Source organism: Saccopteryx leptura, chromosome 11 (assembly GCF_036850995.1).
Source record: "Saccopteryx leptura isolate mSacLep1 chromosome 11, mSacLep1_pri_phased_curated, whole genome shotgun sequence".
Taxonomy (NCBI): domain Eukaryota; kingdom Metazoa; phylum Chordata; class Mammalia; order Chiroptera; family Emballonuridae; genus Saccopteryx; species Saccopteryx leptura.
In genome coordinates, this window is record NC_089513.1 from 66,731,159 (window position 1) to 66,758,364 (window position 27,206).

Sequence of the window (27,206 nt, forward strand, 5' to 3'; positions counted from 1 at the left end):
TTCAGAACAGGCCTGCATGGGCTCTGTCATTATTCTAGTGAATCCTCTGAGTGATGAGCAGGAAAAAACACTCTTTAAGGGGTCAAGGTCATCTGCCCAGCATTTCAAGGGGTGGGTGACTTAAGGGGTGGGTGACTTTTTGGTGAAAATGAGGAGTCGTCTTTGGGTTGCAGGAAACAGAAAGCCACTCAGACTAACATGAGCAAAAGAAAAAAGAAAAAGAAAAAAAAAGCACTGACCAGTGGTGGCGGTGGACAGAGCTTCAGCCCGGGAGGCTGAGGTTCCAGGTTTGAAACCCCAAGGTTGCCGCCTTGCATGCGGGCTCATCCAGCTTGAGCACAGGGTTGCTGGCTTGAGCGTGGGATCCTAGACTTGACCCCATGGTCACTGGCTTGCAGCCCAAGGTCACTGACTTGAGCAAGGGGTCACTGGCACAGCGGGAGCCCCCCAGTCAAGGCACATATGAGAAAGCAATCAATGAACAACTAAGGTGATGCAACTATAAGTTGATGCTTCTCAACTCTCCCTTCCTGTGTGTGTCTCTCTCTTTTGCTTAAAAAAAAATCAAACAAGAGAGGAATAACAACAGTGGGTTGAACTGTGCAGGTCCACTTACATACAGATTTTTAAAAAATTAACACCTGTACAGTAAGTCCCCAAGTTACAAACATCCGACTTGTGTACAACTTGTACTGACGAACGGAGCGCCATAAGGGCTATTGGTCATCAACTGCAGTTGGACATCAGAGAACATGATACCATAGAGTTACTCAACTCCCATGCAAAGAACTAACCAATGAAGACCTTATGGAACAAGAACAGCAGATAATAGCATTCAGGAAAGGAAACAGGGACCTAAGGAACTCCAGATCCGAAAAAGTTTTCTACAGAAGAGTCAGCTGATGCTTTTCATCTCACTGAAGCAGGAATGCCAAAGTTAGATGAGCAAGGTTCTGACACAGAGAGGTTCACCAGAGTTTACCATACAGTTACTGAGGGTCTGAGATGCTACAAGACCATTTATAATGAGAAAAAAAAAACCCTCTGTACTAACCTCCCCTGATGCTACTTCAGGAAACTGACTCCAGCAGCAGAACCAAAGCCTGGCTCTCTAACACCAGTCCCATCCTCTCCAGCAAGTCCATCATCTTCTGCAGCATCCAAGGTTGTTTAAGGTTGTATTTGAAAATGTTTAAGTATTTATATGCACAGAAAGGTAAAAATAAATACTGCATTAAGACAAATATCTGTCTAAGTTGCATTTAATAGGTAAATGTATCTGTTCCAACTTACGTACAAATTCAACTTAAGAACAAACCTACAGAACCTATCTCGTTCATAACCCGGGGAATGCCTATTCTGTTTACAATCCATGGTTGAGAATCAGATTGTTGGCCTGACCTGTGGTGGCGCAGTGGATAAAGCGTTGACCCGGAAACGCTGAGGTCGCCGGTTCGAAACCCTGGGCTTGCCTGGTCAAGGCACATATGGGAGTTGATGCTTCCAGCTCCTCCCCCCTTCTCTCTCTCTGTCTCTCTCTCTCTACCTCTCTCTCTCCTCTCTAAAAATGGATAAAAAAAAAAAAGAGAGAATCAGATTGTTGGAGGGCCAACTGTATGCACTGACATACACCATTTTATGTAGGCGACTTGAGCATCTGCAGATTTTGGTATGGATGGAGGTCCCGTGAGTACTGGGGAGCAATCTAAGTTTTGGAGAAATCAAAAGTTATACGCATATCTTTTTGGCTGGTCTGCACAAGGGTGGAGGTTGAGGGGTTCAGCACCCCTAATCCCCATGTTGTTCAAGGGTCAACTATATTTAAGCATTCAGGCATTTAGTAGAACACTAAGACTAGAAATGTCCTGTGACCACAGGAGGAATGGCTAGAGACAGGACATGTACACCAGCCAGGACAAGCTGCCCTGTCCTGCCCGCTTCTGCTTCTGCTTCTGTCCGATGTCCGCCCTTTCCCTGCCTTCTGGCTCTCACTGCCTCTCACGAGCAGGGCACTTCCAAGCGCTTTCTCAGATCCAACAGTTCTGGTTTGCAGTTCTAAGTCCCAGGAGAGAGAATCCGATCTGTTCCCCTAGAGCCAGCCAGCTATGGCCAGGGAGTGAGGGTGGCCATTCTCAGAGAAGGCGGAGACTGGGCTGCACAGACCCCCAGAGCCCAGGCCGGAGTGTTCTGGAGAGCTAGCCAACTCTAGATACTGTCAGAGCCCAGGCTCTGGAGGGAGGGTGCCGAGAGGTCTTCGTTTCTACTTTCTCACTCTGCCCTTTAATACGCTGGCTTTCACATTTATAATTCTTCTGTGGAGTTATTAAATCCATAAATAAAGATTTAATCTTTTAAGCTCTGCACTGTGAAAGCAGAAGTTAAAAGAGCAGGCAGAGGGGAGCTTACCAGCCTTGGTGGCCGGGGTCACAGAGGAGGAAGCTTCGAGGTGCTGGGGCGGAGGGGCCGGCAGAGGCTGCTGCTGCTGCTAGGGGCTCTGGGCAGAGCACCAGCCCCTGCCCTCTGGCTGAGGAACCAGAAAACCCCTCCTGGGCCAGAGGCCACACTGCCGGGACAGCCACAGGCAGCCTGGACAGCGGGTCCTAAGGAGAACCGTCCTGCAGGCTGGAGACAGCATACCAGCAGAGTCTCAACACTTCTTAAACTGAGCACGTCCCGACTTAAACCGGGTAGAGAAATGAGGAACAGAGCAAGGGGGGCTCCCAGGAGCCTCGGGGAAGGTTCGCCTACTTAAGGAAAGGGATTACGAAGGGACTGAAATACCAGAGGCTGAGGGAGGAAGAGGGAGAGGGCTCAGAACCCAATCCCAGGGGAAGCACTGAGAGCTGAGTCAACAACTTCATTCCTTACATCTCTGCCCACTTGCCCCTAGCCATCTGCGGCTCAGACGGCACTGGCTCCGGTTCCGCATCGAAAGTGACAAGACAGACACTTTGATGTCTCTGGCAGGAGACACTGAGACCAGCACCAGGGATCAGAGGATCTTGAGAATGAAGAGGAGAGCTTAGAAGTTGGGACAGGAAACTCTGGGGCCAGAGCAGGGGTCAGGGAGCCCTCTGAGCCCTGCCTGCCTTGTGGTAAGGAGGCTACATCTGGACCAGAGGTCTGGAGGAAGGCGGTCCCCACAGCAGCGGCCCCTCCGGCCTCCTGCTGCTGTGCCTGCGTCCCGAGCCCTGGCTGTGACCACCTTGGGGCCAGGTGCTGGAGGCACACGTGGGACTTCTCTTTGGGCCTCTGCTTTCCACTGCCTTTTGTTCAACCCGGACCAGGGGTCATGGCCTGTTTCTGTCCAGTGTTGGGGGAGGGAGCGTCTGAGGAGAGGCGGTGGCCGGTTTAGGGTGACTGGATTCAGCTACCGAGACTCTCTTCTCAAGCAGCAGATAATTTAATTTAATGAATTTGGACAGTTCACTGGATCTGCCCACACAGTTCCACTCACCTTCCAAAACGCTTCCAAAATAGCACCGGCTTTTGTACGGGAGCCAAAAAAGAAAAGAGGGGGAAACAAAAAAAAAAAAAAAAAGCAAAAGAAATAAATGACAAGGCCCCAGAGATCTCTGCCCTTTCAGAAAAGTCTGAGTGAACTTTTCCAAAGAAATTTTAATCCCAAGGTGGGGGAAATCAGCCCTTCTCACTGAGGAATCGGGAAAGAGCCATGAGCCATGCCACAAGCCAGGTGCGCGGCAGAGGGACCGGTTTTTATACTCACATTGATGACAATGACAGAGTCCTGGAGCTCTTCTCTCCTCAGGGTCGTCAAAAAGCCACTCCTGATGCTTGGTGCTGTGTCAAGATAACTCTACCCTCTGGCGGCTTCCGACCGACCGGAGACTGACGGGTGGAGTCACACCAGGAGGGAGAGACTCCCGCCAGGTGCGCGCACGCATGCGCACACGCACGCGCACGCACAGTCAGTGCTGCGTGGCCGCCCTGCTCACAGCCTGGACCCCTCTCTCCAGGCTCCATGGAGAACACCCTCCCCTCCTCGCACCCCTCCCGGCCTCCACACTGGAGCCATATGTTCTATAGGCAGACCCCCTCTGGGCTGACGGGTGATGGTTACTGGTGCCAGCCCCACATTAGGAGAGAACTAAATGAGAGAGAGCCCCCACCCCCTGAGGTTCCTGCGGCCTTTTTGTCCCCCCTCCTCACCATTCTACGTGGGGAGCAGCTCTGCCTGAGGACAGGAGAGAAGGAAGACAAAGGGGGCTCGCGGGGGCCCTGGCTGATCCACCCCATCCTGGGGGGAGGACAGGTGCACTGTGGGGAGAAGACCATGATCCTTTTCCCTGCCCCCTTGGGGTAAATCACTCCCAGGGCAGCCTGAAGTCAACTTCCCCATAAAACCAGGGGGTCTGGTCCATCAGTCAGCCTGGCTCCCCAGTGCTAGACACGTCACGGGGATAAAGCTGAGCTGGGCCTTGTCCAGAGCTTAGCAGGTTCCTAGAGACTGGAGTCTAAAACCCAGGGTTTCCCCATCCTGTTCCCACCCTGCCCCAGATGGTCTTTGGCCATTGCAGACCAGAGGCCAGGGTACCATGAAGAAAGGGTTAAGTTTCCAGGACTCCTGGACAGACTTCTGCCAGGTTCCAGACCCAGGGTGGGTAGGTGGGGGTGATGAGGGTGGAGACAGGGAATGTGTTGAGAAACTGGTAGGACTAACATCTGAGACATGGTCACTGCCCCTCCACCCAAACCGCAGACGCTGTGGCAGCAGGAAAATCAGAGGTTCAGACCAAGTCAAAATTGTGCAACCCCAGAGACCAGCTCGATGCTGGCGAGGCAGTGGGGCCGGGGGCCGGGGGTAGAGTCCACTCAAGAGGTAAGACTTCAAGTTCTTACTGAAAACACATGCGTTCAGGGCTCTGGCTCCCGCACCAGACTTCAGTGCAACGAAAATCCATTTTCTGGTTCACAACCTCTAAGAATTGGAATTGGAAGCTCTGCTTTGGCAGTGTCGTGGCTAGAGGCATGGTGCCACCGGTGGTTCTGGGAGGGCTGCTGAGGGTGAGGTGGGTATGGAGGTCTTTGCCCAACCTCCGAAAGTAGAGGATTCTGCTACCTCCCCTCAGTCAAATCCGTAACTGGAGAAGTTCCTTCTCCTCAGCCAGGGAACCCAGCCAAGTCCTTAATGTAGCTGAAGGAGTGGAGATGGGGTGGAGGAGGAAAAGAGAGGGTCATGGGGTGAAATATGATCTGAGGGCTGCCCCGAACAAACACAGGCGAGGCGAGGAGGACCAGTGCTTTTCCTTTTAATGCAAAATGTTTCCGTACAAAATGAGGTGGAGAAAGTCCCATCCTTTGGGGCACCAAAGGGAGAGAGGGCAGAGTTGACAGTCTCCTCCTAGTCCTCTCTCCTCCAACTCACAGTGAGGCAAGAAATACTCTGTTGCCTCTCAGTGGGGTTGCCCCCTACGAGAGTCAGAGCTCGGAGTCTGGGTGGTGTTTGGCCTGAAATTTGTTGATGTGGGGGCAGGAGAGCAGAGCGGACCCTTCGGGTTTTCTTTCTGTTAGCTCTGAGGATCACTCAAGATCCAGTCCCATACGAAATGAACGGGCCATGAGAACTTGGCTTCCATTGGCCAAAAATATGAGATTTGAACTACAGCTTGCCCACATTTGGAGAATGAGGAACGGGAAATTTAGTGGGGATATAAGTGTATGGAGATGAGAGAGTCGTAACACAAGCGAGCTCCTCAAACTTCTTCCTCTTTGTTCCTCATCTCCAGCTTATAGACAACCTGGTAGCCATCATCCCAGGCATAAAGCTGGCGCTCTCGGGGATTATAGCGGAGGCTGGCATGGGCACCATATCGGCGGGGGAAGTAAGGGAGGGCAGCCCTTTCGGGGGTCAGCGTGCCACTGGCATCAAAGGAGCACTGGATACGGGCCCGACTGGCAGGGCGAGTGTTATAGACGACGTATAGGGTCCCACAGATGACAAAGGCAGCCTCGGCATTCTCTCTGGGACATGGCGTGTCCCACTGCTGCTCTGTGTCCAGTGTCTGTGGGTCTAACTTGGCTAAACACAAGTGCCTGTCATCTTCCCGGGTGGCATAGACAGCCCAAAGACCCTCCTCATCAGCTGCCAGGTCAATGTATGTGTCTGACGTCAGCCCATATGGGGGGATCAGACCCTCTGCAGGGAATACTGAGCTGTCCACCACTGTTCGGTTCGCCAGGTGGAATTTGATGAGCTGCAAAGTGTTCTCCAACTCACCACCCCCTCCAGGTCCCCCGGGAGGCCTCCGGGCATAATAAAGAAAGCCACCATATACCAGCTGCCCTGTGCCTACCCAGGGGAAGGGGACCCGTATTCGGGAAGCTTTCCGGGCAGCCATGGCAAGGGTGAAGTCGCGCAGCCTTGGGAAGACAAAGGCTGTGTCATTCTGTGTCCCGTCTAACACGTAGATCTTCTCTGCTGGTCCCAACGGATCCTTGGTCCACAGCCCAGCTGGGCCCCCGAACCGCTTCAGGATCTTCATGGATCTCACCTGTGAGATCGTGTAGCCGCAGTCTGATGAGGAAGGAGAAAAGCAGAGGCCAAGGGAGTACAGGCAAGAGTCAGACGCCCAGTGCAGGCACCCCGACTCCCAGGTGGGCCATTTGGAGGACAGTGGGCATTTGCCTCCACTCATATGGAGGACTAGAAAAAAGGGCCCTCCAGAAACTCTCCTTAATGGAGCTGTCATTACAGAGTTGCCCTAAAAAAGATTCCAGAAGACAGCGTCAAAGAGGACTGGGACAAGGAGAAGAAAGGGAACAGTAGGGGACAGTTCCGTGTTCCCAGCAAGGCTCTGGTTCCTCCACGCGGCTGGCCGACGAGGAAGAACCCAGATTCTCAGGGTTAGGGGCCCGCTCTCAGACCGCTTACCTGTTACCATATCATACTTCTCGTTTCTTCTGCCCTTGCCTTTGGTCCCAGAGCCTCCGGTCACCTTGTCATCAACTTCCTCACAGGCTGGAGCTGGGTTCTGGGTCTCCAGGTAGTCAACCTCCCGCTCCAGACGGTCCACTCTCCCCGCGATGGTGTCGGCCTCGGTCCTGAGGGCTTCCCGCTCCTTCTCGGCCACCTCCAGCAGCGGCAGCATCTTGTTCTTGAAGTCCCGTAGCTCGACAGCATGCCGACTGCTCTGGTCCTGACACTGGGCCAGCCGTTCCTGAAGGGACGGGGTGGGGGCAGGGCTGTAAGGTTATAATTCCCAGGCTAGAGAGAGGCCCAACCAGGGAGTCAGGAATGGGGAAAACACACTCGGCCAGGCAGCAGCCTCCCCTTCAACCCCATAGAAAGGAAACCAGATGTTCAGAGACACTGAATGTGCAGAGGGCCTGGCTCAGATGCCCCCAGGCCCCTGGCCGCTCTGCCTGGCCTCCAGCCTTCTTCTGTGGCAGGGCCACTGAGTCATTGAACCCCCAGGGGGTCTAAGTGTGTGGGGTGGGGAGGGGTCTCTGCTCCATTACACAATTCTCCTGGATTAAGATGCTACAGTCTCCAAAGTGTTAGAAAGGCAGAGAGTTCTCTGGGAACTTCCAACTTGAACAGAACCACTGGCCCGTCCTGAGACGTATCCCCACAATCCTAGCTCCTTGCCACGGTCCGTCTGTTCTGTCTCATCCCAGGGGTAAAACTCGGAGGTCTCAACTGCTCTGTGTATGTGGGGGAAGAGGAAGCCCTAGAACTTTGAGAGTCTTCTCATTAAATGCTGGGGCTTTCTGTAAGTTCTTACAGAGCCCCGTCTTGTCCTCACCTGATGCCTGACAAACGGTGAGTGCGGGGGCGCTGCCAGGTGGGGCTGCAAGGAAAAGGAGTCGCTCACCTCTAAGGCAACCAGCCGGCGCTCCATGTACTCCACAAGGTGCTGCTGCTGTCCTTGAAGGGGTCCCGACCACGACCACAGGAGCAAGATGAGGAAAGGAGTCCGGGGTCCCATGGCAGCGGGAGAGCGGGCCGGAGCAGGGACGTGCAGCCGGGTGCAGCGGCCTCTTCCCCGGGAGCCGGGAGCCGTGAGTTAGCTTGGGAGGCGGGATGGGGGCGGGGCCTCTTCTTTCGGGATCCCTGGGTCTCTCTCACTACTCTGGAATGCTTTCAGGCCCTCCACAACCCCCACCCCCCTTTCTGCCAGGACTGATCAAACACAGATGGCCCCACTGCAGAGCAGCCAGAAGCCTTAACCACCTCCCGCCCAGGCTGCAGGCTCCCCAGGCGCGGGGCAGGAGATGGAAACCCTTGGGCAGAGCCTTCTGGGCAGTCACCCAGAAGGAGCTAGCTGGGGGAGGCTTCAGAGAGCATTCAGTAAACTCTGTTCCCATATTATATAGAAGGCTTCCAGCGCTGACTTAAGAAACAACGTTCATCAATCCCTTTCCCAGCAATAACAGCAAGGGTTGTTCTCTGCCTTGTTCAGTGGAAGCTGGAAACAGGGGAGAGGAGGTTGGAGGGGAAGAGGTGGGGGAAAATGGCCACAGAGGTCATCGGTAATCCTTCTACTACAGCTCACTGGCGCCACCTAGTGCTACACAGCACGTATCACCTCGGGATTAATAGGGAAACCAAGGTTTAGACTTGAACTTCATGTGGAATTTTCCACAAAGCAAGCGAAGTAGGCTGAATTTATAGGGGTTCATCATTAAAATGCAGATTTTTCCACAGGCCACCCAACCACTTTACGGCGCTATCCTAATCTGTCTCTAATTTAGCCTGAAGAAGAGAATATAATTGAGATGAAAGCTATTTGCAAAACAAAACAAAAACAGGTCATTGAGAAGTCATTAATTTAACTGGAAGCATGATTGACAGCAGAGCCTTTCTTTTTTCCTTTTTTTTTTTTTTTTTTAAGATTTTATTTATTGATTTTACAGAAAGGAGAGATGGCAAGGAATGAGAAGCATTCAACTCACAATTGCTTCACTTTTGTTCAACGGTTGCTTGTCATATAAGCCCGGACTGGGCAAGGCCATGGTTTTGAACCAGTAACCTCCGCATCCCAGGTCAGCGTTTCACTCCCTGCGTCACCACAGGTCAGGCACAGCAGAGCCTCTCTATGTGGCTTTCCTTTGCTTGAAAGCTTCTAGGTATATTCTCTTAGCTGAGGATTATTCAGCAAGTTCATACTATTTTTACATTTATTTATTCAGGAAAAACATCTGAAAAATATGTCCGTGCGGTCTAAATCAACACACACGTCTTCTGACTTCCCTACTAATGGGAAAGGACCATTGATCATTTCTTTTGGTTATGGTCCAGGAGGGTGTTTTCTAAATATTTCCCATTTCTATATCCCAACTATGACTGCAGGAGCCCCAAGTGAATTAATGGCCACTATAGGGTTAACTTGGCCTGAACAGCATGTGTCAAAGGCAGTTGAATGAATGTAAATAAAGGTAGTGCTGCTTCGGAGACCTGTTGTGATTACTCTAAACGGGTCTCTTCTTTATCCAGAGGAATTTTACTCACTTTAGAATCAAGAGAAAGCTGATCAGAAGTGCTCCTTCTCTAAAAAGGACTTTGCTTCTAATAGTGCTGCTTGAACAGAGGGAAAAATAGCATCTTCTTGTGGGGTTCTTAATTTTATTGCTACTTTAGATGGTAGGTGGAACATTCTAGGAAACAGTTTAATTAGGTTGTGTCAGAAGTTTCTGCCTCTTGGGAAGGGCCAGATCCAGATGACCCTAAGGCCCTGGACTCCATTCTTGAGAACTATTCCCAACCAATGCCTGTTCATTCCTGTTGTGGGGGTTTGTATGAAAGATGAGTTTGTCTGTAATATGTAATTTGTCTACTGATTTTCAAATGTATTTAGGTACTCCAAAGATGCCGTCTGGTGATCCCCTTTGTACCCCTTTAACAAAAGTCAAGAACAGCCACATGAATCAGAAAATTTACCCATTTTATTGACGCATCGCAGTTGCTCTACATTTTACCATATTATGTAGAAAATACTGAAAATTCAAGCTACTTTGTAAAACCAAAGACAAACATTGAATCCAAAGATAAACTATGTTTTACACAATGGACCCTTTTCCCGTAGTTAGTATTAAATTTTAAATATCTATTTATTTTGTTAAAATGATTATTTTACATACTCCCTAAGTACATCTGCATTACAAACATAGCTCAGTAATTCTCGGAAACTGTTTCTAGAAGCTTGTTGTAAAAGGAAGCACACAACCAGAAAAAGGAGAAAGCAAAAAAAGTTTAAATCGCACACAATAACTAGCATATCAAATACATTTAATAAAGTTGGAATTCCATCGCAATATCAAGGATTCAAAGCAGAAATACTAACATTACATATAATGTACATACAATGTACTGCTACATGTAGTGAGATTATTTTTCAAGCTGAATCAAAACTACACGTTATATAAAGTTTAGCAACAAACAACCATGTAGACATGCTGCACCATCCATCAGTTAAAACAAAATCAAAACAGGAAGTAGGCTCGGGCCAGTCCTGTCACTGAGAGGCAATTTCATTTCCTAACTTAAAACCATCCTAACCAGTAGGGTTTTGCATAAACAACGCTGAGTAAAACACACTATGGTGCTTGCCTGGCTCAGGGCAGTCAAGCTTAGCCCCTCTCGTGGGAGATGATGGTGGCTAGCTCTGCAGGAAATGGGAGTTTCTGTTCTTGGGGCTGGTGTTTTAGCTGAACACTGACATGGGATCACCTCTTGGAAGCTCTTAAAAACTCTGGGAGTGATCAAGTGTCCTGGGGAGCCTAGAGCCACTGTACTTAACCCTTACCCACTTTCTCTCTCACCCTCAAGGGGAGACGCTAGAAATGCAACTCCCGAGGGGACTTTACGCCTTAGCCTGGTCTGAGGCCAGGTCACTATGACCCGGCCGGCCCGCTGCTAAGATCCAGGGCTTCCTCCCATCCTGTCAGGGCCAGAGAAGGCAAGCCCCAGGGACAGAATATCTAAAGCCACACTGAGCACATACACATTCAGCAGACACAGGTGGGTTTTTATCTCAGTAAATCTGAAATGCCAATTTATAGATTAAGACTGAAAATCGCTAAAAATCCTTAAAGCCACAAAATGCTAGTAAGGTGATTTAGGTGATAATATAAGATCTTGGCATCTAAATGGTATTTACCTACTGGACTGGGGGCAGGAGTGAAATATTTTGTTTTTTCCTTCATCTTGTTTTGTACAAAAACAATCCCTATTCCTTTGAGAGGAAGGAAAGCTGAGGAACAAAAAAGTGTTTCCGTTAGAAACTAGATCTGCAGATCTGCCTCTGAGCAAGAAAATCAGAATGTGCTTGGCAAAAAGGAGGCACAAAGACCACACACGCTGACCAGAACACTGCACCACACTAGTGACAGAAACTATACTAACTGCTAGGGTGTCCTGACCAATAGAGCGTTGACAACACAACTCAATTTAATTTAAAAATACAAAGAAAATGCCAACACGTTCCGGCAGGCCGTCCTGACTATCTGCCCCATCCTGGAAGCCCTTCCTCCCTACAATGAAGAGACTCTGAACTCGCTGATGGCTTCGGCGTTGGGCCCCATGCAGAGCCTGCAGACCAGGCTCCATGAAATCTCCCATCTCCACCCTGCACCTCCCTGACACCATCTCTACAAAGAACCAGTCCTAGACGTATCCCTCAGACATGTCTTTTTCGCTTCAGATGGCACACTTCTGTACACAGAGCTGACCTTCGTCCCCAGAATCCGTTATGGGCAGAACATCCCCACCCCCAGTACCCTCTGTCTGACCCAGACCCATGTCGGAGCTGAGAGTACAAGGACAATTTCACAGTTTGAAGGGCTCCCCAAATACACAAGTTATTAAAAAGAAACCTCAAAGCCCAATGACTTAACAGGCTTTGGCTCCTTCTTAATATTCTTCACCAGCTAAGAAACCTTCCCGTGAGTTCCCTGCCACCAGCGGCATCACCAAAGCTTGTAGTATGGGGACATGGGAAGCAATACAACAGGCTCTTTGGTATAAACACATCTGTTATGTTATTTTCAACAAGCAAATATTTTACTAGGAATGTCAACTATTTGCAGGAAGGATTGCCACATGGGAAAAGGGGGAAAAAATCTCATTCTCAAAGTGATTGCACATACTTTTTTAAAAAAAGAAAACAATGCATATTAAATACTGGCTTGACTCCTCTCTCCCGCTTCCCGGACACTCTCGGAAGCAGGGCAGCAATGCACAGTGAGAGAGCCACGTGGGGAACGCTCTGTGGGAACGCGGCCGAGATGCCCGAAGGGAAAGGAAGGGGCAGAGACGGCGGGAAGGGAGAAAAGCTGCTGTTTTTATTTTTCAGTGTTGGCAGGAAAACTGAGGACAATGCATTTACACAACACAGCTACTAATCCTGTTCTGATAAATCCCAGTGAACAGCTTAGGGTCCACGGGGGCTTGCTGGTCCATCCTAAGGCAAGCTCACTGTAAACGCTATAACCACTACATTATCATATAAGGCACTACAATAAGGGGAGGAGGAGAGAGGGAAGGAAGAGACACACTGAACAACTCCTCACCAGACACACCTGTGCAAAACAAGTCCAAGGGTCTCCTCTCCTTGCAGGCAATGCCCCTGCTCATTCAGCACTACAGTAATATGCTCTAATATAATTGTAATTAGTTCACATACATTCCAACAAGTATCAGTTCATTTTGGTTTAAATACAATGGAGACACCAATTCCATCTCCGGGGTAACACTGGAGGATCAGATACGCACTAAATACACAATTCAAGTGTAATCACTACACATTTGATTACAAATAACATCTTGAGTTAGCAGGAAAAATTGCTTGTTATATTTTTCTAAACAATATGTACATATTTAATTATGCAAAATATTAAAACACCACCATTACAAAACTTCTAAAATATTTTTAAATTCAGTAATAAATTTTTAAAATATTTTCTGCAATTCCTACATGCACTTATTGTATAAGTCTTAATAAGAGAGCATTCAGTTTGCTGCTGGCATACAAAGGAAGCTACTTTAAAGTATAAAAGCTATACACAATGTTCTTATCTGGTTTCAGTTTCCTTAGCTTTCTCCCCAAATAAATCACAGAGAACAGAAGGGAGAGATGAGGCAAGGAGAAAGAGAGGTGTATTATTGAAAATTCATACTAATCTTTAGGCAAAGCTCATCAATGCCAGAATCACATAATACAAAGAGATTTTGCATATAATAAAACCACCACCACCATACAATAATAACCACCTTAATGGCTTTTCCATAATATAATTTAAGCTGAATCAGAGAAGAACTTTTTAAAAAATAATTTTAAAAGAATGCATGGTGCTTCATTTAAAAAGACTACCTGGGGTTTTGCATTTCCACGGCAGATACGGATTCTTGCTCTAAGTCACTAGCAAATGGTGAGCTGCCTTTTTAACGCTACTTTGTAATAAACACAGGAGCAACTGAGAGCATCCCAAAAGTATTACAGAGTAGTACGTAATCAGTTTGCAAAAATACAAATTGCCCATTAAGTATAATGTGACATGAAAACAAAACTACAACACATAAGTTTAAATATCTCACAAACAAAACTAAAATTTTAAGGAGAAATGCCTGATAGTAAAAGGACTTGTGAGACCTACTCTTAAAATAGGCAATTACATCTTGGTTTTTAAACAAGCAAAAAGTAGTGATTTTTCTTTTCCCACTTATTACTAGATTTCTAGTCCTAGTATCAGAATTTTTCCTCTGACCAGCAATTACAACAAAACAAAATTAAATAAAGAGGGGTTTCACTTGTTTCTAAAAGCATTTATAGAAATAAAGTCAGAGAAAAAATATTTCAAAGGGTAACTTCAAAATGATAGTTCTTCCTTGGTAACTGCAGAAGATGGGCATCGGAACTCTTCCACATACCAACACTGCTGTCACAGAAATAAAGAATGAAAAATAGGGCACACTTTGGGAGACTACAGCAGTGCAGTCAACACAGACCGGTCCCCAGGGAAGAGCCTCTGCTTCAGCGGCCCCTGCAGAGCAAGTTGCTGGCTAAGGAGTTGCAAGAGAGAGAAGGACAGAGCTCATCACAGCGCATTATGAAGAACTCAGGGCCGCTGGGCGGCCGCGAACTCTCTCTCACGCTCACCAACTACAAGTAGGAATACTGGCTGATCTTGGTGGGACTCAGTGGGTATCCAGTGTAAATTGCTGAGCCTCGGGACGACCCAATGTAGGACTGGGTGGCAAACTGGTGTTGGTACTGAGCAGGGGCCACGTTGGCAGAGGTGAGGAGGCTGGGCCCGACACTGACAGGGACCTGGTGCACCAGAGTGCTCGGGTGGGTGGTGTAGGCGGCCGCGTGCCTCGAGGAGCCCTGGGGGGAGAAGAGGTGGGCGATGGAGCTGGTGGAGCCCAGCGCAGTCGCAGAGGTGGGGGCAGCATACGTATACAGGTGAGGCTGGCTTGGCAAGTGGGCGGGGGCCGGGGCCAGGTGTGGGTGCCCCGTTGAGTGGAGCGGGCTGCCATGCTGGAAAGCGTAGGGGGCTTGGGAGAGCGGGGCCACGAATGCCTGCTGCCTGCGGGGGGCAGGGTTGCTGCTTCTCTCCTGCGAGGTTGGAGCTGACGATGACTGCTGGTTCTAGAAGGAGGAAGAAGGGAGTAAGGAATCTTGCAGTCCCTCTGGTTCAGGCACCAAAGGCCAAGCGGAGAGCTGAGGTTCTAACTTACACTACTTCTGGGCTGTTGCAGCAAGAGTCTCCCAGACGGGCAATGCGGCCACAAGTCAGCCGTCCTGCCCGCTGCCCCTCGGTGGAGCAGATCCTAACCCAGCCCAGACAGCAGCAATGTGCTCTCAGCACGACAGAGGAAAGGGGTGAACGCCGAGTTCAGCGGGTTACCCACTCGCGCAAGTTAGTAACTGGCGACTCAACTCACCCTATTCTGGCGTCAGTGAATCTGAGTGTTTCCTAACCTTTCATTCTTGGCAATGTTTTCTTTTGTTCTCCTCTAATTTCTTCACAGCCCTCTTGACTGTGGAGCCTAAAACACATGCACTAACTCTGACTTACATTTGCACTCCTCAGACTCGCTCACGCACGCACGCACGCACGCACACTTTCACCCTCCTGGTACACTTTCTCACTACTGGCAGACACCACACAACACCAGAATTTGAGCTGAGGGAAAGGTGAACACACGCAGAATAGTGACCCTCCCCACCTCATCACAGAATCAGACGGAAGGAAAAACCCTAAATCCCAGACTCACACAACATACAGGACTGGAGCTGGTTGACCAAGTGGCCAGAAAGCTTTTCCCTGTAAACAGTGTGAGGCTCAGGATATGATCTGGGAGGGAAAGGAAGAGAATCTAGTCTCAAAGCATGTGGTGGTGTAGACCCAGATGCAGACCCAGACGCAAAGGCAGACTCGAGCACTTAGGCTCTTTCTGCATTCCAGACAGTCCTCTCATCTTCCAGGACAGACTAGGTCTGATAGAAAACCTGGATGTTCATCCTGAACACACGTGCACAGGGATGAAGAGACAGCACATGCGGACCTGACGTTGGCCACAGAACACCACACTGTCCGACACACAGGGGCTTCACGTGGCTTTATTGAGCGGTCCAGCCAGAAGCAGGCTTCTCCAGAGAGCAGCAGTAGCGGGGGCCTGAACAGAAGCCAGCAGCCCCTGGCGCTTACCTGGCTGAGGTTGAGCGGCTGTGCGGCGCTGGTCCCCCCGCGCTGCGCCCGATACCCCGTCGGGGTGATACAGCATCCAGAGGACTGCCCGCTCACCGAGGCCACTGGCTTGGTCTTACTGCTCAGGAGACCTAAAAGGGCCAGGCCTTCGTTAGTTGTGAGCAGACATCTGCTCAGAACCACTGGGCTAACCTTTAGATGGCGTCACACAGTATAATCAGTCCCCGTCTGCATGTGGTTTGCAGGAGATAAGGCTTCAGGTGTAGCTTACTTCCTGAATCACATTTAAACCAAAACACGAACTGTAGTCCTCATTTCTTTTCTGTCTTGCTACAAAGCCCGTAAAGCATCTTCAACATGTTCACTTCGGTAAATGTTATCTAATCTTCTATAATGTGCAAGGTACTGGAAATACACACACAAGTAAGGCAACAGTTCCTACCCCCAAGGAGCCTCAGTTTATTATGTAGGAAGGAATTAAGTGTAGAGATGACAACTTGAAGCTGAGTATGAGACTGGTCATACTTAGGACATTAAGTATCAACAGGGCTTAAAGGAAGGCAAAATTATATCTTGCTGGGCATTCACTGTCTTCAAATTCTAAGAATCTATAGAGCAAGATCAATTATCAAAATTTTGTGCCCTTCTGTGCTCCCGCTAGGAAAGCTGGAGCATGTACTCCGTGACTTGGGGAGCAGCCCCTATTGTGTGGAGCCAGCAGTGGACAAAGCTCCTGATCTTCCTGCTCAGCGGCCTGGCATCACAAAGTGCTGCCTTGTCTGCAGTGGCCAGCTGTCTACACTTAATGCAACACCCTCAGGTGAGAACCCTGTTTGTGTCTCTGGCAGTAACATTATTCACAGGAAAACACTACTTCATACGAGTATGGCAGAGACAGCTATTCTGACATTAAAACTCCCACTCCCCTTGTTTGGCATGTAAGTTCCCACTGGAAAGCAGCTGCCTAGTCAAGGACTAGTCTCCTGGGGCCCCTTGCCTCTGGGTGGGGCCACGCGATTAGTTCTTACTATTTCCAGGGCTAAAGAGGTTAAGAAATGTGTGTGCCTCCTCCAAACTTTCTTTCTTCTGACCAGATGCCAAGAAGGCCATCCCTAACTCACTGCAGGCCTCCCAACCAGCAACTCTTGTACTGAAGTCACGTGAGTAAGAAGTAAACTTCCATCGTTCAAGTCAGGGAACTCTGGGGCTTCGTTCTGCAGTGAGCATCACCCAGTAACTGAACCAAAGAGCCCAAGCCCAGCACCCAATAGAGCAAAAAAGGTGGAGGGAATTAGGTGGATAATAAAACCCATGAAGCATCACTGCTGTGACAGTGGCAGAGAAAGGGTCTAAAGTATGTATTGTTTCCAAAAAAGTTTGCAGTCACTTTGAATGTTGGTTTCTGTCCACTCTGGATTGTCAAAATCAAATCACCTGTGGCAAAAAAAATTGCTTGCTAATTCTCCCTGCCATATATAACATATGTCTTAACCTTCTCCCATCAACAGTGAGTGTTATTTCTGAGATTAGAATTTCATTTTTATACTAATCCATGCAAAATAAACATAGGAAGATAAACGGATGGTCAACGATAACTTCTCAACACAAGGAACTAATTTCTGAGTTAAGTAATCTTTAAGAAAATCTATGTCACTGTTCTCCACCATCAGCCTAAGGAAATGATAGCAATGTCTTCAGGATACACACATCAAGGGAGACTCCACCTCCAGCTGCGCCCACACTCACCCGAGGCCTGGGTTGCCACAGTGCAGTCACCAAGCTGAGTCTTCAGTGGAGGCACAATGATGGTGCGGGTGCCAGTGCCGTCCCCCACGCCTCTGCCGGGCCCCTCCACAAGGGGCCCGCTGTTGCCCCGGAGAGCGCTCAGGGTGTCCGTGGAGTATGGGCTGCTCAAGGAGGAGTCTGAGTCGGGAGAGTCATTGACGGTGACGTAACTGATGACGTTAGACCTTGCCTTCAGGCCAGAGCTGAGGAGAATAAAACATAGGAGAACTCAACCCCCCATTTAGCAGTGTCACTTTGATAGTCTCTGGCCCTCCCATGGTAAGGATGATAATGACAACGACAGTGACAATCACAGTAGTAATAACAATTACAGCAGCAAACTTCTGCATGCTTATTATGCATCAGGTACTGTTCTTACACTCTACATACATCTCACTGAAGCCTTAGAACTCTCCTAGGAAGCAGGTCCTCTCCCTAGTTTGCAGATGAGAAAACTGAGGCGTAGGAAGACCAAGAAATTTGACCAACGGCACACAGTGATAGGACAGGATTCACACCCAAGACAGAATGACTTCATACCTCTAACAACTCTTCCATGCTGCCTCTTAGCCATTCCCATTCCCAGTTATTTCAAGAGTAGTCTTCAAACACCACTTTCTTTCCACATTACTCTGATAGACTATGGTTCCTTATTATATGTAATCCAATTTCTCACCATACATTTTTTTAAGTCCCTTCACAAACTGATCCCACCTTACTAACTTCAGTTTTCCTGACTTTCTTAGCAGACTTGGCTCCAGTCAAAGTAATCCTGCTGGTTACATAACTTCTTGCCTCTACTAGGACATTTTTCCTCACTGGAAAGTTTACTTTTTCTCTTCTCCAAATCAGTTCAAGGACCACTTTCAAAACTTGATTTTGAGTCTAATTACCATTTGTAAATACCACTCTGTAATTGCAAATACCACTTTGTAAATAGCCCTTTTGCAGTAAGTAGTTCATGCTAAAATTACTATTTCAAGTTCCCTTAAACTTCAGTTAATATATGTGTGTGTGACTTTCATGTGTGAATCCTCAGGTAAAAGTAGGCTTATTCCCTCTTCTATGTCTAACACCCAAAGCCCAATGAAGGACACAACCCCAGACAGCAAAGGCAACCGACTAGAGTATGTTCACAGAGAGACGGGTGTGTAGCACAGTCCTTAAATGTAGCCACTCTTAGTTAACTACCCGGTTAAGGACTTGGATTAAGCTGCTGGGTTAAAAGAAAATAATCTAATTCTTAAATTCATGACCTTTCAGACCATACAGCAGAGGAGGAAAAGGAAGGTAGCCTTATTTAAATGTCTACCTCTTCCGCCTGACCAGGCAGTGGCGCAGTGGATGGAGCGTCGGACTGGGATGTGGAGGACCCAGGTTCGAGACCCCAAGGTCGCCAGCTTGAGTGCGGGCTCATATGGTTAGAGCAAAAGCTCACCAGCTTGGACCCAGGGTCACTGGCTCGAGCAGGGGGTTGCTCGGTCTGCTGAGGGCCCACGGTCAAGGCACATATGAGAGAGCAGTCAATGAACAACTAAGGTGTCGCAATGCGCAACGAAAAACTAATGATTGATGCTTCTCATCTCTCTCTGTTCCTGTCTGTCTGTCTGTCCCTGTCTATCCCTCTCCCTGTCTCTGTAAAAAAAAAAAAAAATGTCTACCTCTTCCAAAGAGGCCTTTTCAGAGTAAAAAATTACACACATTTCAAATAATCTTGTATCTACTGACTTGTTCCATGCAACTGCTGCTCATACGCCTCTGTCACCGAACTGTCTGCAGTACTACATGCACTCCAAACCAGCACAGCCTGACAACTTAATACACACATTCTATCTGGTATGTCTGAAAGACGGATTTAACTCATGAACTTGTAAAATGTTACAAAAACATGACAAGGCTCAGTGGTGGAAACCTGAGTGTTTTGGTTCACTCACCCAAAGTCATGCTTCTGAAATGCCTCTTTTTAGCCCTTCCTTTCACGCGCAAGCTAGGCCACTTGCCTGAAGCCAAGAGTCTAAGGCCAAAGGGAGCAGCCACCAAGCCAGTGACCATTCACCCATCTTACCTACTAGGCTTGTACTTGTTGTCCTCTTCCTCATCAGTGTCACTGCGGATAGTGATGACACTCACAGGAGGGCTGGGGGTATCTGGAATGATGATTGGCTGATGCTGATCTTGGACAGGGACCAGGGAATTATAGGAAGATGTGGTACGGAGGGGACTGCTCCCAACCAGAGAATAGACTTGAGAAGGAAGAACATCCAGAGACGACCTGTAGGAAAAGGTCATAGGAAAGACCATTCAGACTATACAGTGTGTCTGTAGTCATGGTACACTTTTGACTGGTCACAGGAAAGCAACAAAAGACAATAGAAATGTGAAATCTGCACCAAATAAAAGGAAAACCCTCCCAGTTTCTGTAGGATGATGTAGCAGCATGTGCGCATGTGCAGATGATGATGTAACACCATGTATACAGCGGAGCAGCCCACGGCCATGCCAGTCGAGATGTGGACGGTACAGAGGAAAGTTCAGTGTGTTCTGTGGCTCGCTAAATTCGAATCCATGACCAAAGTGCAACGTGAATATCGGCAGGTTTATAACGAAGCGCCACCACATAGGAATAACATTATTCGGTGGGATAAGCAGTTGAAGGAAACCGGCAGTTTGGTGGAGAAACCCCGTTCTGGTAGGCCATCAGTCAGTGACGAGTCTGTAGAGGCTATATGGGATAGCTACCTAAGGAGCCCTAAAAAATCTGTGCATGAGCCCACATCGAACTGCACTGAATAGGTATGAAACTGGGAGAGTTTTCCTTTTATTTGATGCAGATTTCTATCGTCTTTTGTTGCTTTCCTGTGACTGGTCAAAAGTGCACCATGACTCTATGGACACACTGTACATCTTTTCCCCCAAACTCTCTCCACTTGGCTCTCTGATTTCTTTTTACCTCGTCATTAAGCCAATATACTTAATTATAAAAGTTCCAATAAAAAATAAACTAACCACTCTAGCCATGGTTTCCAGGGATAAGAACACTAAAATACAACATAAATCTAATTTTTGTATGCCCTTCACCCCACTGTTGACTTTCACTCTGTAAAGTGGGCAGAAAAATAAAAACTTTGAGGATAAAGAGGGCCAGGAGTTCAAAGGGGCAGCAGAGAGAAAGGACCGGCACAGCCAGGACGCACCTGGAGTGCATGCCCAGATGAAGGGGTGGCTCCTCCTCAGCTTGGCAGCCACCTGCTGCCTCATACCCAAGTGTCCCTACCACACTCTCAACGCCGGGCCGGGGACAGCGCTCTCAATCTGGCCCAGCTCTACCCCTCAGTTCTAACGAGACTTACTTAGAAGAGACTGCAGCAGACTGCTTATTCTTCTTTGAAGGCAGGGAACTGGACTGCTGTTGTCTGACAACGTGGGCAACACCAACGTTCAGGGGCTGGGCAGTGGCCAGTGTCACGTGGCTGGTGAGCAGGGACGGCGGCTGCATGACTGTGCTGTACTGGCTGCCGTGCGAGTGGGCGTTCCTGCAGCCATGGGGAGAGGCGGGAGTGAGTGCCTAGAACGCTGGCAAAGCAGGGCCAAGTAGCTAATAACAGCAATTCAGACAACCCAAGAGAGCTGCATTTGATTTGTTACGTAACATGTGGGTGACAAGGCTTTAGCTGTTCACTGTATGGTTTCTAACTGCGTAAGACTTTCTTATAATCCAAAGTAAAAATTCCTGAGCTTAGAACCTATTATTTTCCTGCATTCAAAGTCTGACTAGAACTCCACCTCCTAGCCCAGTATGGGTCCTTTTCTTTAAAGATTGCAGACAGAGATAAATCTCTCCTTTCCTTTAGTTTCTCCCCAGTCTCACCAAATCACCAAGTGCCCCACCCCAAGGCAGCTGCCCTCGCAAATCTCCCCGAGAGGAGCCCTGAGCACTCGCCTCCAGTCTGCGAGCTGCTGGCCGCTGCCCATGGCCTCTGGGATCACCGCGGCGGGCTGGACAGAGTTGTGCAGAGCTACCCCCGGCAACTGTTGCCAAGTCGAAGGCAGGAGAATTTGCTGGGTCCCTCCAGGCCAAGCCTGCTGTAAGGAAACACACAGAGAAAGATCCCGACTTGACTCAACTCTTGGCTTTACTTCTGTTTTTGAGATGAAAGAAAAATTCACATCTTAAGAGAAGATGCTTGTAGATTGTTAACTTGCAGAGATTAAAAAAGAAAGGTCAGACAGGCTCAAGGTTACAAGTCTTAATGATCAGGGAGACAGAACACCTGCTTTCTCTTGGCCCCTCCACACCTGACCGCAGGGGTGTTAAGCCACCTCCACAACTGACCACGAGGGTACTGAAGAAGAGAAGGTCCCTGTGGTTAAGAGATCCTGTTATAATACAGAGCAGAGGAATCTGACTGTTCAGTGGTAAGCTCTGGTTAAATGCTGGAGTGTCATTTTTGCAAAGATTTAAAGAATTTTGCTAGAGCCTGACCAGGTGGTGGCACAGTGGACAGAGTGTTGGACTGGGATGCAGAGGACCCAGGTTCAAAACCCCAAGGTCGCCAGCTTGAGCACAAGGTTGCTGGCTTGGGCAAGGGGTCACTCGGTCTGCTGTAGCTCCCCAGTCAAGGCACATATGAGAAAGCAATCAATGAACAACTAAGGTGCTGCAACAAAGGATTGATGCTTCTCACTTCTCTCCCTGACTGTCTTTCTCTGTCACCAAAAAAAAAAAAAAAAAAAAAATTCCCTAGAAAGAGTTAAGACAGCACCCTTGAGGTTAAAAATAGGAATTTAAATTTTAAGCATCAATCAGATAAGACATCAGGTCAATTCAGCCCCTAAGACAAAGGGGAGAATTGTTCCTTTTTAAAAAGGCAGTACTTGGAAAATAGAGCCAGATGTGGATGACTGAAGGCCAAAATCCTTTGGCAAACAAGCTTTGTGCCAGCAAGAGAAAGCTAACTTCATCCTTTATAGCCACTTAATAGTACTTTATAATAAGTCAAATATTTAAGAATATGGTACAGAGAGCACGGCATTTTGTTTTTAATAGTTACCTAAAACATATTGTTTTATGTATCGTTTGTAGAAATAGATTTTACGATAAAACTAATCACTATAAGAAAATACATCACATCACTTCTAGTTTTTCACAAGCCATATCACTTGCAATGGACAGCAACAAATATATTTCTGTACTTCTTACAGAAATTCTGGCATTTTCTAAAAAAACATGAACAGATTTGAAAGTTTCCTTTTTAAACTTGAAGTCTACAGTACAATCACCTACAATGCTTGGGTACATATGGTTCTGTTTCTTGAATTTCAAACTGCAAGGCCATCAGACACTGTTTTAAAAATATTTCTGCAAGTAACAGATCCACTTGTTACAAATACTGGGTCCAAACAAGAAGCCTTCAAGGCAGAGAAACGGCAAACATGTCTGCTACCAAATGCAGAGTTTAAAATAAAACAAAACAAAACAAAAAAGTAAAAGAAGTATATGTTAAGTCACACCATGCGTCTTTCCATAAGCCAACACCTGCACAAGACAAAGCATGTAGTTTAATACAGAGCAAAAAATAACATTCCAATGCGAGGCAGATATCTGGCGTTCCAAGCGACGAAACTGTTTTGACAGAGGAAAAACAAAAATATGCAAAGCTTAGCAAATGGCTAGTGCAAACTTAGGGGAAGCAGCACAAGAGGAGTGTTAACTAACATTCCCAACCTCAAACCACAGGTGAGCAATCAAGCCCAGAGGCTTGGATCAACTGAGCTGGAAATCTATTTGACTTCCTTGCACTTGGCTTTTATGCTTACAGTATCGTTAATCTGGAGGTGATAAAGACTGAAACCAAACTGAAAACCAAACAAATTCCAACAACCAAAATATGTTTCTGGAAGTGTTTTCACTCACAAGTCCTTGAGAAACAACAAAGAAATGGAAAGCCTCTTTGAAGGACGTAGAACAGTCAGGACTCAATAGTCTGAGTTAAGTTTTTAAGTGCTTGCCTAATTTTAAATTTCAAATAATAAAATGCTGGATGTCCACTAAACAATTCTAACTCCCCCAACTAAACCAAACACATCCAAAAATCACTCTTCAAGTTAGAAACCCTGAAACACATCTCACAGTCCTGCTGCTTTGTTTTTCTATCTCTAAGCCCAGTACTACATTGCCTGCTGTATTTAATAACTTTGCCCCAGAATATTTAGTAACAAATATTGTTTTTGCTTACAATTTCTCATGCACATTTTCACCTTTGGATAAATACCTATTTGTAAAACAATTTCTTCATAAACTGCTAAAAATGAGTTCACCTTTAATTTCAATCAACAAATACTATCTAAAGAGAACATCTTTAAATGGAAGATACAAGCGGCCACTTGATCATGAGTGGCAAATAGAGTTATCTCAAGAATTCACAGATAAAAATGTTAAAATCAACTGATGGAGAAACAAGAGCATCTTAAATATTTCTACATCACAAAAGGTTTAAAGCTTAAAACAGGAAATAAAGAAGGCAGCTAACTTGCCAAGGAGTTGAAACTTTGGCCACTCAGTGTCTGCAGCAGAGCCAAACCAGAGGTCGTTTCTTTCATTCTCAAGGCTCAGAGGGTAAAAGGGCAGAAAACAGATCCAGTGTTGAAACCATCTGAGACTACATCAAGGGCTTTTATCACACTAAGCTGGCAACGAAGAGTCGAGGGACCCAGCTTGCACAGAGAGAGCCCCACTGAACATCAGTCAAGCGTGCCGCCGCGGGTGTCGGGGAGGAAACAGCGAGACATTAAAGATGTAGCAAGAACACAGCCACAACATGGCACATGCTTCCATGCCCTCTGCAAAAACTAAGTTGAAAATAGTTTTTTGAAACATGAGAAAACCAGAAGAAAACAGAACACAAACAAACAGGAAAAAACAAAAAAAGAAAGAAACCAAAAGAACTCTGTTAGTAACACAATCAAGTGAGGGAATTACCAGTACAGCAGCGGTCTGTTCAACCAGCGCCGGCCGGCCGGCTGCGCAGCTCAGGGTAAAGGGCACCGCGTACTGCGGCGTGATGGTGGCTACTTGAGGGTGGAGAGTTGCTACCATTAGTGGTGTACAGCTTCCCTGAAACGTAGATCAGGCAGGTGAGTGACACACACACGGAGGCAGGTTATCAGGACTCAGAGGGTTCTCATTCCCCCCAGGTCATAACCAACAATGCCCAGGAACTCCCAGCACCTCATATGCACGTACCAAACACAACCTTTCCCTTCAACTCCGCATGGCACTGGCCACTATCTCAAATGTCAATGGCATGGCCTAAAGCTAAAAAGTATAGGAATCCTTCTTGGGCCAGTTCTACAAAACTCAGTTCACAAAGGCATGTAGTAAGAATTCCAACTCAAAAATTAGAGGTCTGGGGTTTGAAATTTCCCATGTGTCATGGGCCATAAACATTTACACAAAGAATGGAAAGTGTAGTATTTGTTGCTTGTGTCAATATTTTATGATTTTCTTGACTTTCTTAGTCATATGTTCCGTGGCAGGAATATTCAAAGCTTTTTACGGGCCAGTTAAATGCAAGGACTACAGAGGCACCTTGGTATGACCCAGCCTCTCAAACATGATGAAATTATGAAAGGGGACACTAAGGGACGAAAGGGGGAATCTTTTATTTTTAGAATCAAACTGTTGTTACATGTGTCCTATACCTCTAAAAGTGCCAATGGAAACCATTAACTTCATCTCACAAAATTAGAGTAAATTCACTTAAAAGACAACTTCCCAAAGTCTGGCTACTTGTCCCTGCAATTTAAGACACTGGCAGAGCTGGGAAGAGTACATCATTCTATTACAGATGTTCTACTGTAAGTCCACTGAATCATGACCAAGAAAGCTCTTACACTCAAAGCAAACACCATTTTCTAAGACAAAATATCTGACTCCCAACAGTGCGTCAGCGACCCTGAGGACCCCGGTGGCGCTGGTTTTACCTGCGTGAGGACCCCCGACTGGATCTGCAGTGGCTGGGCGGCGGGCGCCTGGGGCACGATGGGCACAGCGTTATCCATCCTCACAGGGAATCCAGAGTGCTTCGCTGTTGCTTGGAGTCCAGCTGCAGACAACGTCACAGTTAAGCTGCTTCGCTAGGTCTGGGAGTATCGTGCATTTGTTTGTTTGTTTGTGGGGGAGTATTTGTTATTAGCTTTTCTGTTCAAATAATCTATTGCTTAGGTTTTAGTTCTAGATACCTAAGACAAAGTAGCTTCACAGAAGTTTTGGGAGTTGAGAAAATGTGGTCCCTTCAGGTAGGATTAATGAAAAGATGTCTGAAACAGGAGGGCTAATTTAAGGGAATTCTGAATTTTTTATCCTATAATACTTAAAAGGCGAAAGATTTATATGATATGAAGAGAAACAAGAGTATATCCTATAATACTTAAAATACAACACCCAACCCATTCCCATTAACAAACAGAATAGGCAAAAATAAACAAATATTCACTTAGTAAAATACATCCAACTTTTAATCCACTAGAAGGGAAATAAGTGGGTTTTTTTAATGTAATCTATTTAAAAAAGACTTAAATATAACTATAACTTTGGGTTAAATTAGGTAAGAAAATATTATAAAAAGCTCAATAATTTATCAAGTAACTGACCCTTTTGTTTAGAATAGTTTATGGGGATGTTTTACCCACTTCTAAAAAGTACCTAGTTCGCAAGTTAATCAAATGTGTTTTCTTTAACAAATATGTGAACTAAGTTTTCTTAGGATAAACATATTTTTTAAGTAAACAAGTTGGTTTACAAAAATACATTTTTCTACTTATTTTAGAAATCTGCTCTTGTCACTGATAGATTTCTAATAAGGCTCTCTTGCAGCCTGGACAGCTAGGAAAATCAGGAACTTCGTGCAGCCTTTAAAACAGTGACCATGTCTCATTTATCTTTTTATTCTTTTGCTCTGGGCATCATGCTGAATAAATGTTTCCTACAAATAGGAGTATCTCATTCTGGGGGAAAGAGGGGCTCATGATAGCTCTCCCTTTGCCAAGAATCAAGAGAACCTTCACAACTCTCTTTTATACCTACCCTCTGAAACCTGTCTACACAGAGAATTTAAGTTTCTATTAGGCCTCAAACTCATTAATGCCTTCAGTTTTGCATGGAATACCAGCATTTTAATAAGATACTCCATCGGTGATATTTTCTTCAAGTTCACCAACTAATTTCTCTCACTATTACTATGGAGGTATCAAATGGGCATAACTCACAGACACCAATACTATTGTTTATAGCAAGCTGTCTTTCAAGTTTTCCTTCCAGTAATCTACAAGTAATTTAGTAACAAACTGTCATAGAAGAAAACATAAACGCAATGTACAAACTAAGAGAGATAAATAAAATCATAATTAAATTTTTTTAAAGTGCTGCTTATATATAAAAATAAAAGGTAACAAATCCAGATATACAGAATTCAAAATTTACTAGTCATTCTTCCTAAGGCAATGCTATCTAGTAAAAAAGCTGAGCAACATTAAAATTCTTGCCTATATTCCCAAGACACACGGCCAACTACAAAACAGCGCTATTGTAATAGCCTCCTACAAATTAGTGAAAGGAAGGAGGCAACACTCACGAGGACACATTCACTATAGAAGCTCATCAATGTGTCCCAGGATGATGAGTACATCGGGACAAAACTGCAGAACAATAGTTTCCACTGAGCAAAACGTGTATTATTTTAGCCACCTAG

At 46.7% G+C, this 27,206-nt stretch overlaps 2 protein-coding genes across 3 annotated transcripts in view; both read right to left on the reverse strand.

The window, feature by feature from the left end:
• Window positions 1-5,254: 5,254 nt before the first annotated feature.
• On the reverse strand, window positions 5,255-8,398 carry OLFML3 (olfactomedin like 3). The gene is made up of 3 exons (XM_066353195.1): window positions 7,836-8,398; window positions 6,893-7,178; window positions 5,255-6,535 (listed from the first exon to the last, which is right to left on the reverse strand). The coding sequence occupies exons 1-3, from the start codon at window positions 7,947-7,949 to the stop codon at window positions 5,715-5,717; spliced, it is 1,221 nt and encodes a 406-aa protein (XP_066209292.1). The 5' UTR covers window positions 7,950-8,398; the 3' UTR covers window positions 5,255-5,714.
• Window positions 8,399-9,888: 1,490 nt separating this feature from the next.
• HIPK1 (homeodomain interacting protein kinase 1) overlaps window positions 9,889-27,206 on the reverse strand; it is a 55,405-nt gene continuing 38,087 nt past the window's right edge. Inside the window, exons 9-16 of one of the 2 annotated variants that reach the window (XM_066353334.1) lie at window positions 25,441-25,562; window positions 24,437-24,571; window positions 21,398-21,537; window positions 20,808-20,990; window positions 19,523-19,729; window positions 17,419-17,660; window positions 15,673-15,803; window positions 9,889-14,609 (exon numbers count right to left, since the gene is read on the reverse strand). In XM_066353334.1, coding sequence (XP_066209431.1) covers window positions 14,121-14,609; window positions 15,673-15,803; window positions 17,419-17,660; window positions 19,523-19,729; window positions 20,808-20,990; window positions 21,398-21,537; window positions 24,437-24,571; window positions 25,441-25,562 — 1,649 coding nt within the window. In that variant the 3' untranslated portion in view covers window positions 9,889-14,120. Of the gene's footprint in view, window positions 14,610-15,672; window positions 15,804-17,418; window positions 17,661-19,522; window positions 19,730-20,807; window positions 20,991-21,397; window positions 21,541-24,436; window positions 24,572-25,440; window positions 25,563-27,206 lie in introns of both variants that reach the window. The other variant, XM_066353333.1, reaches the window with a different exon arrangement.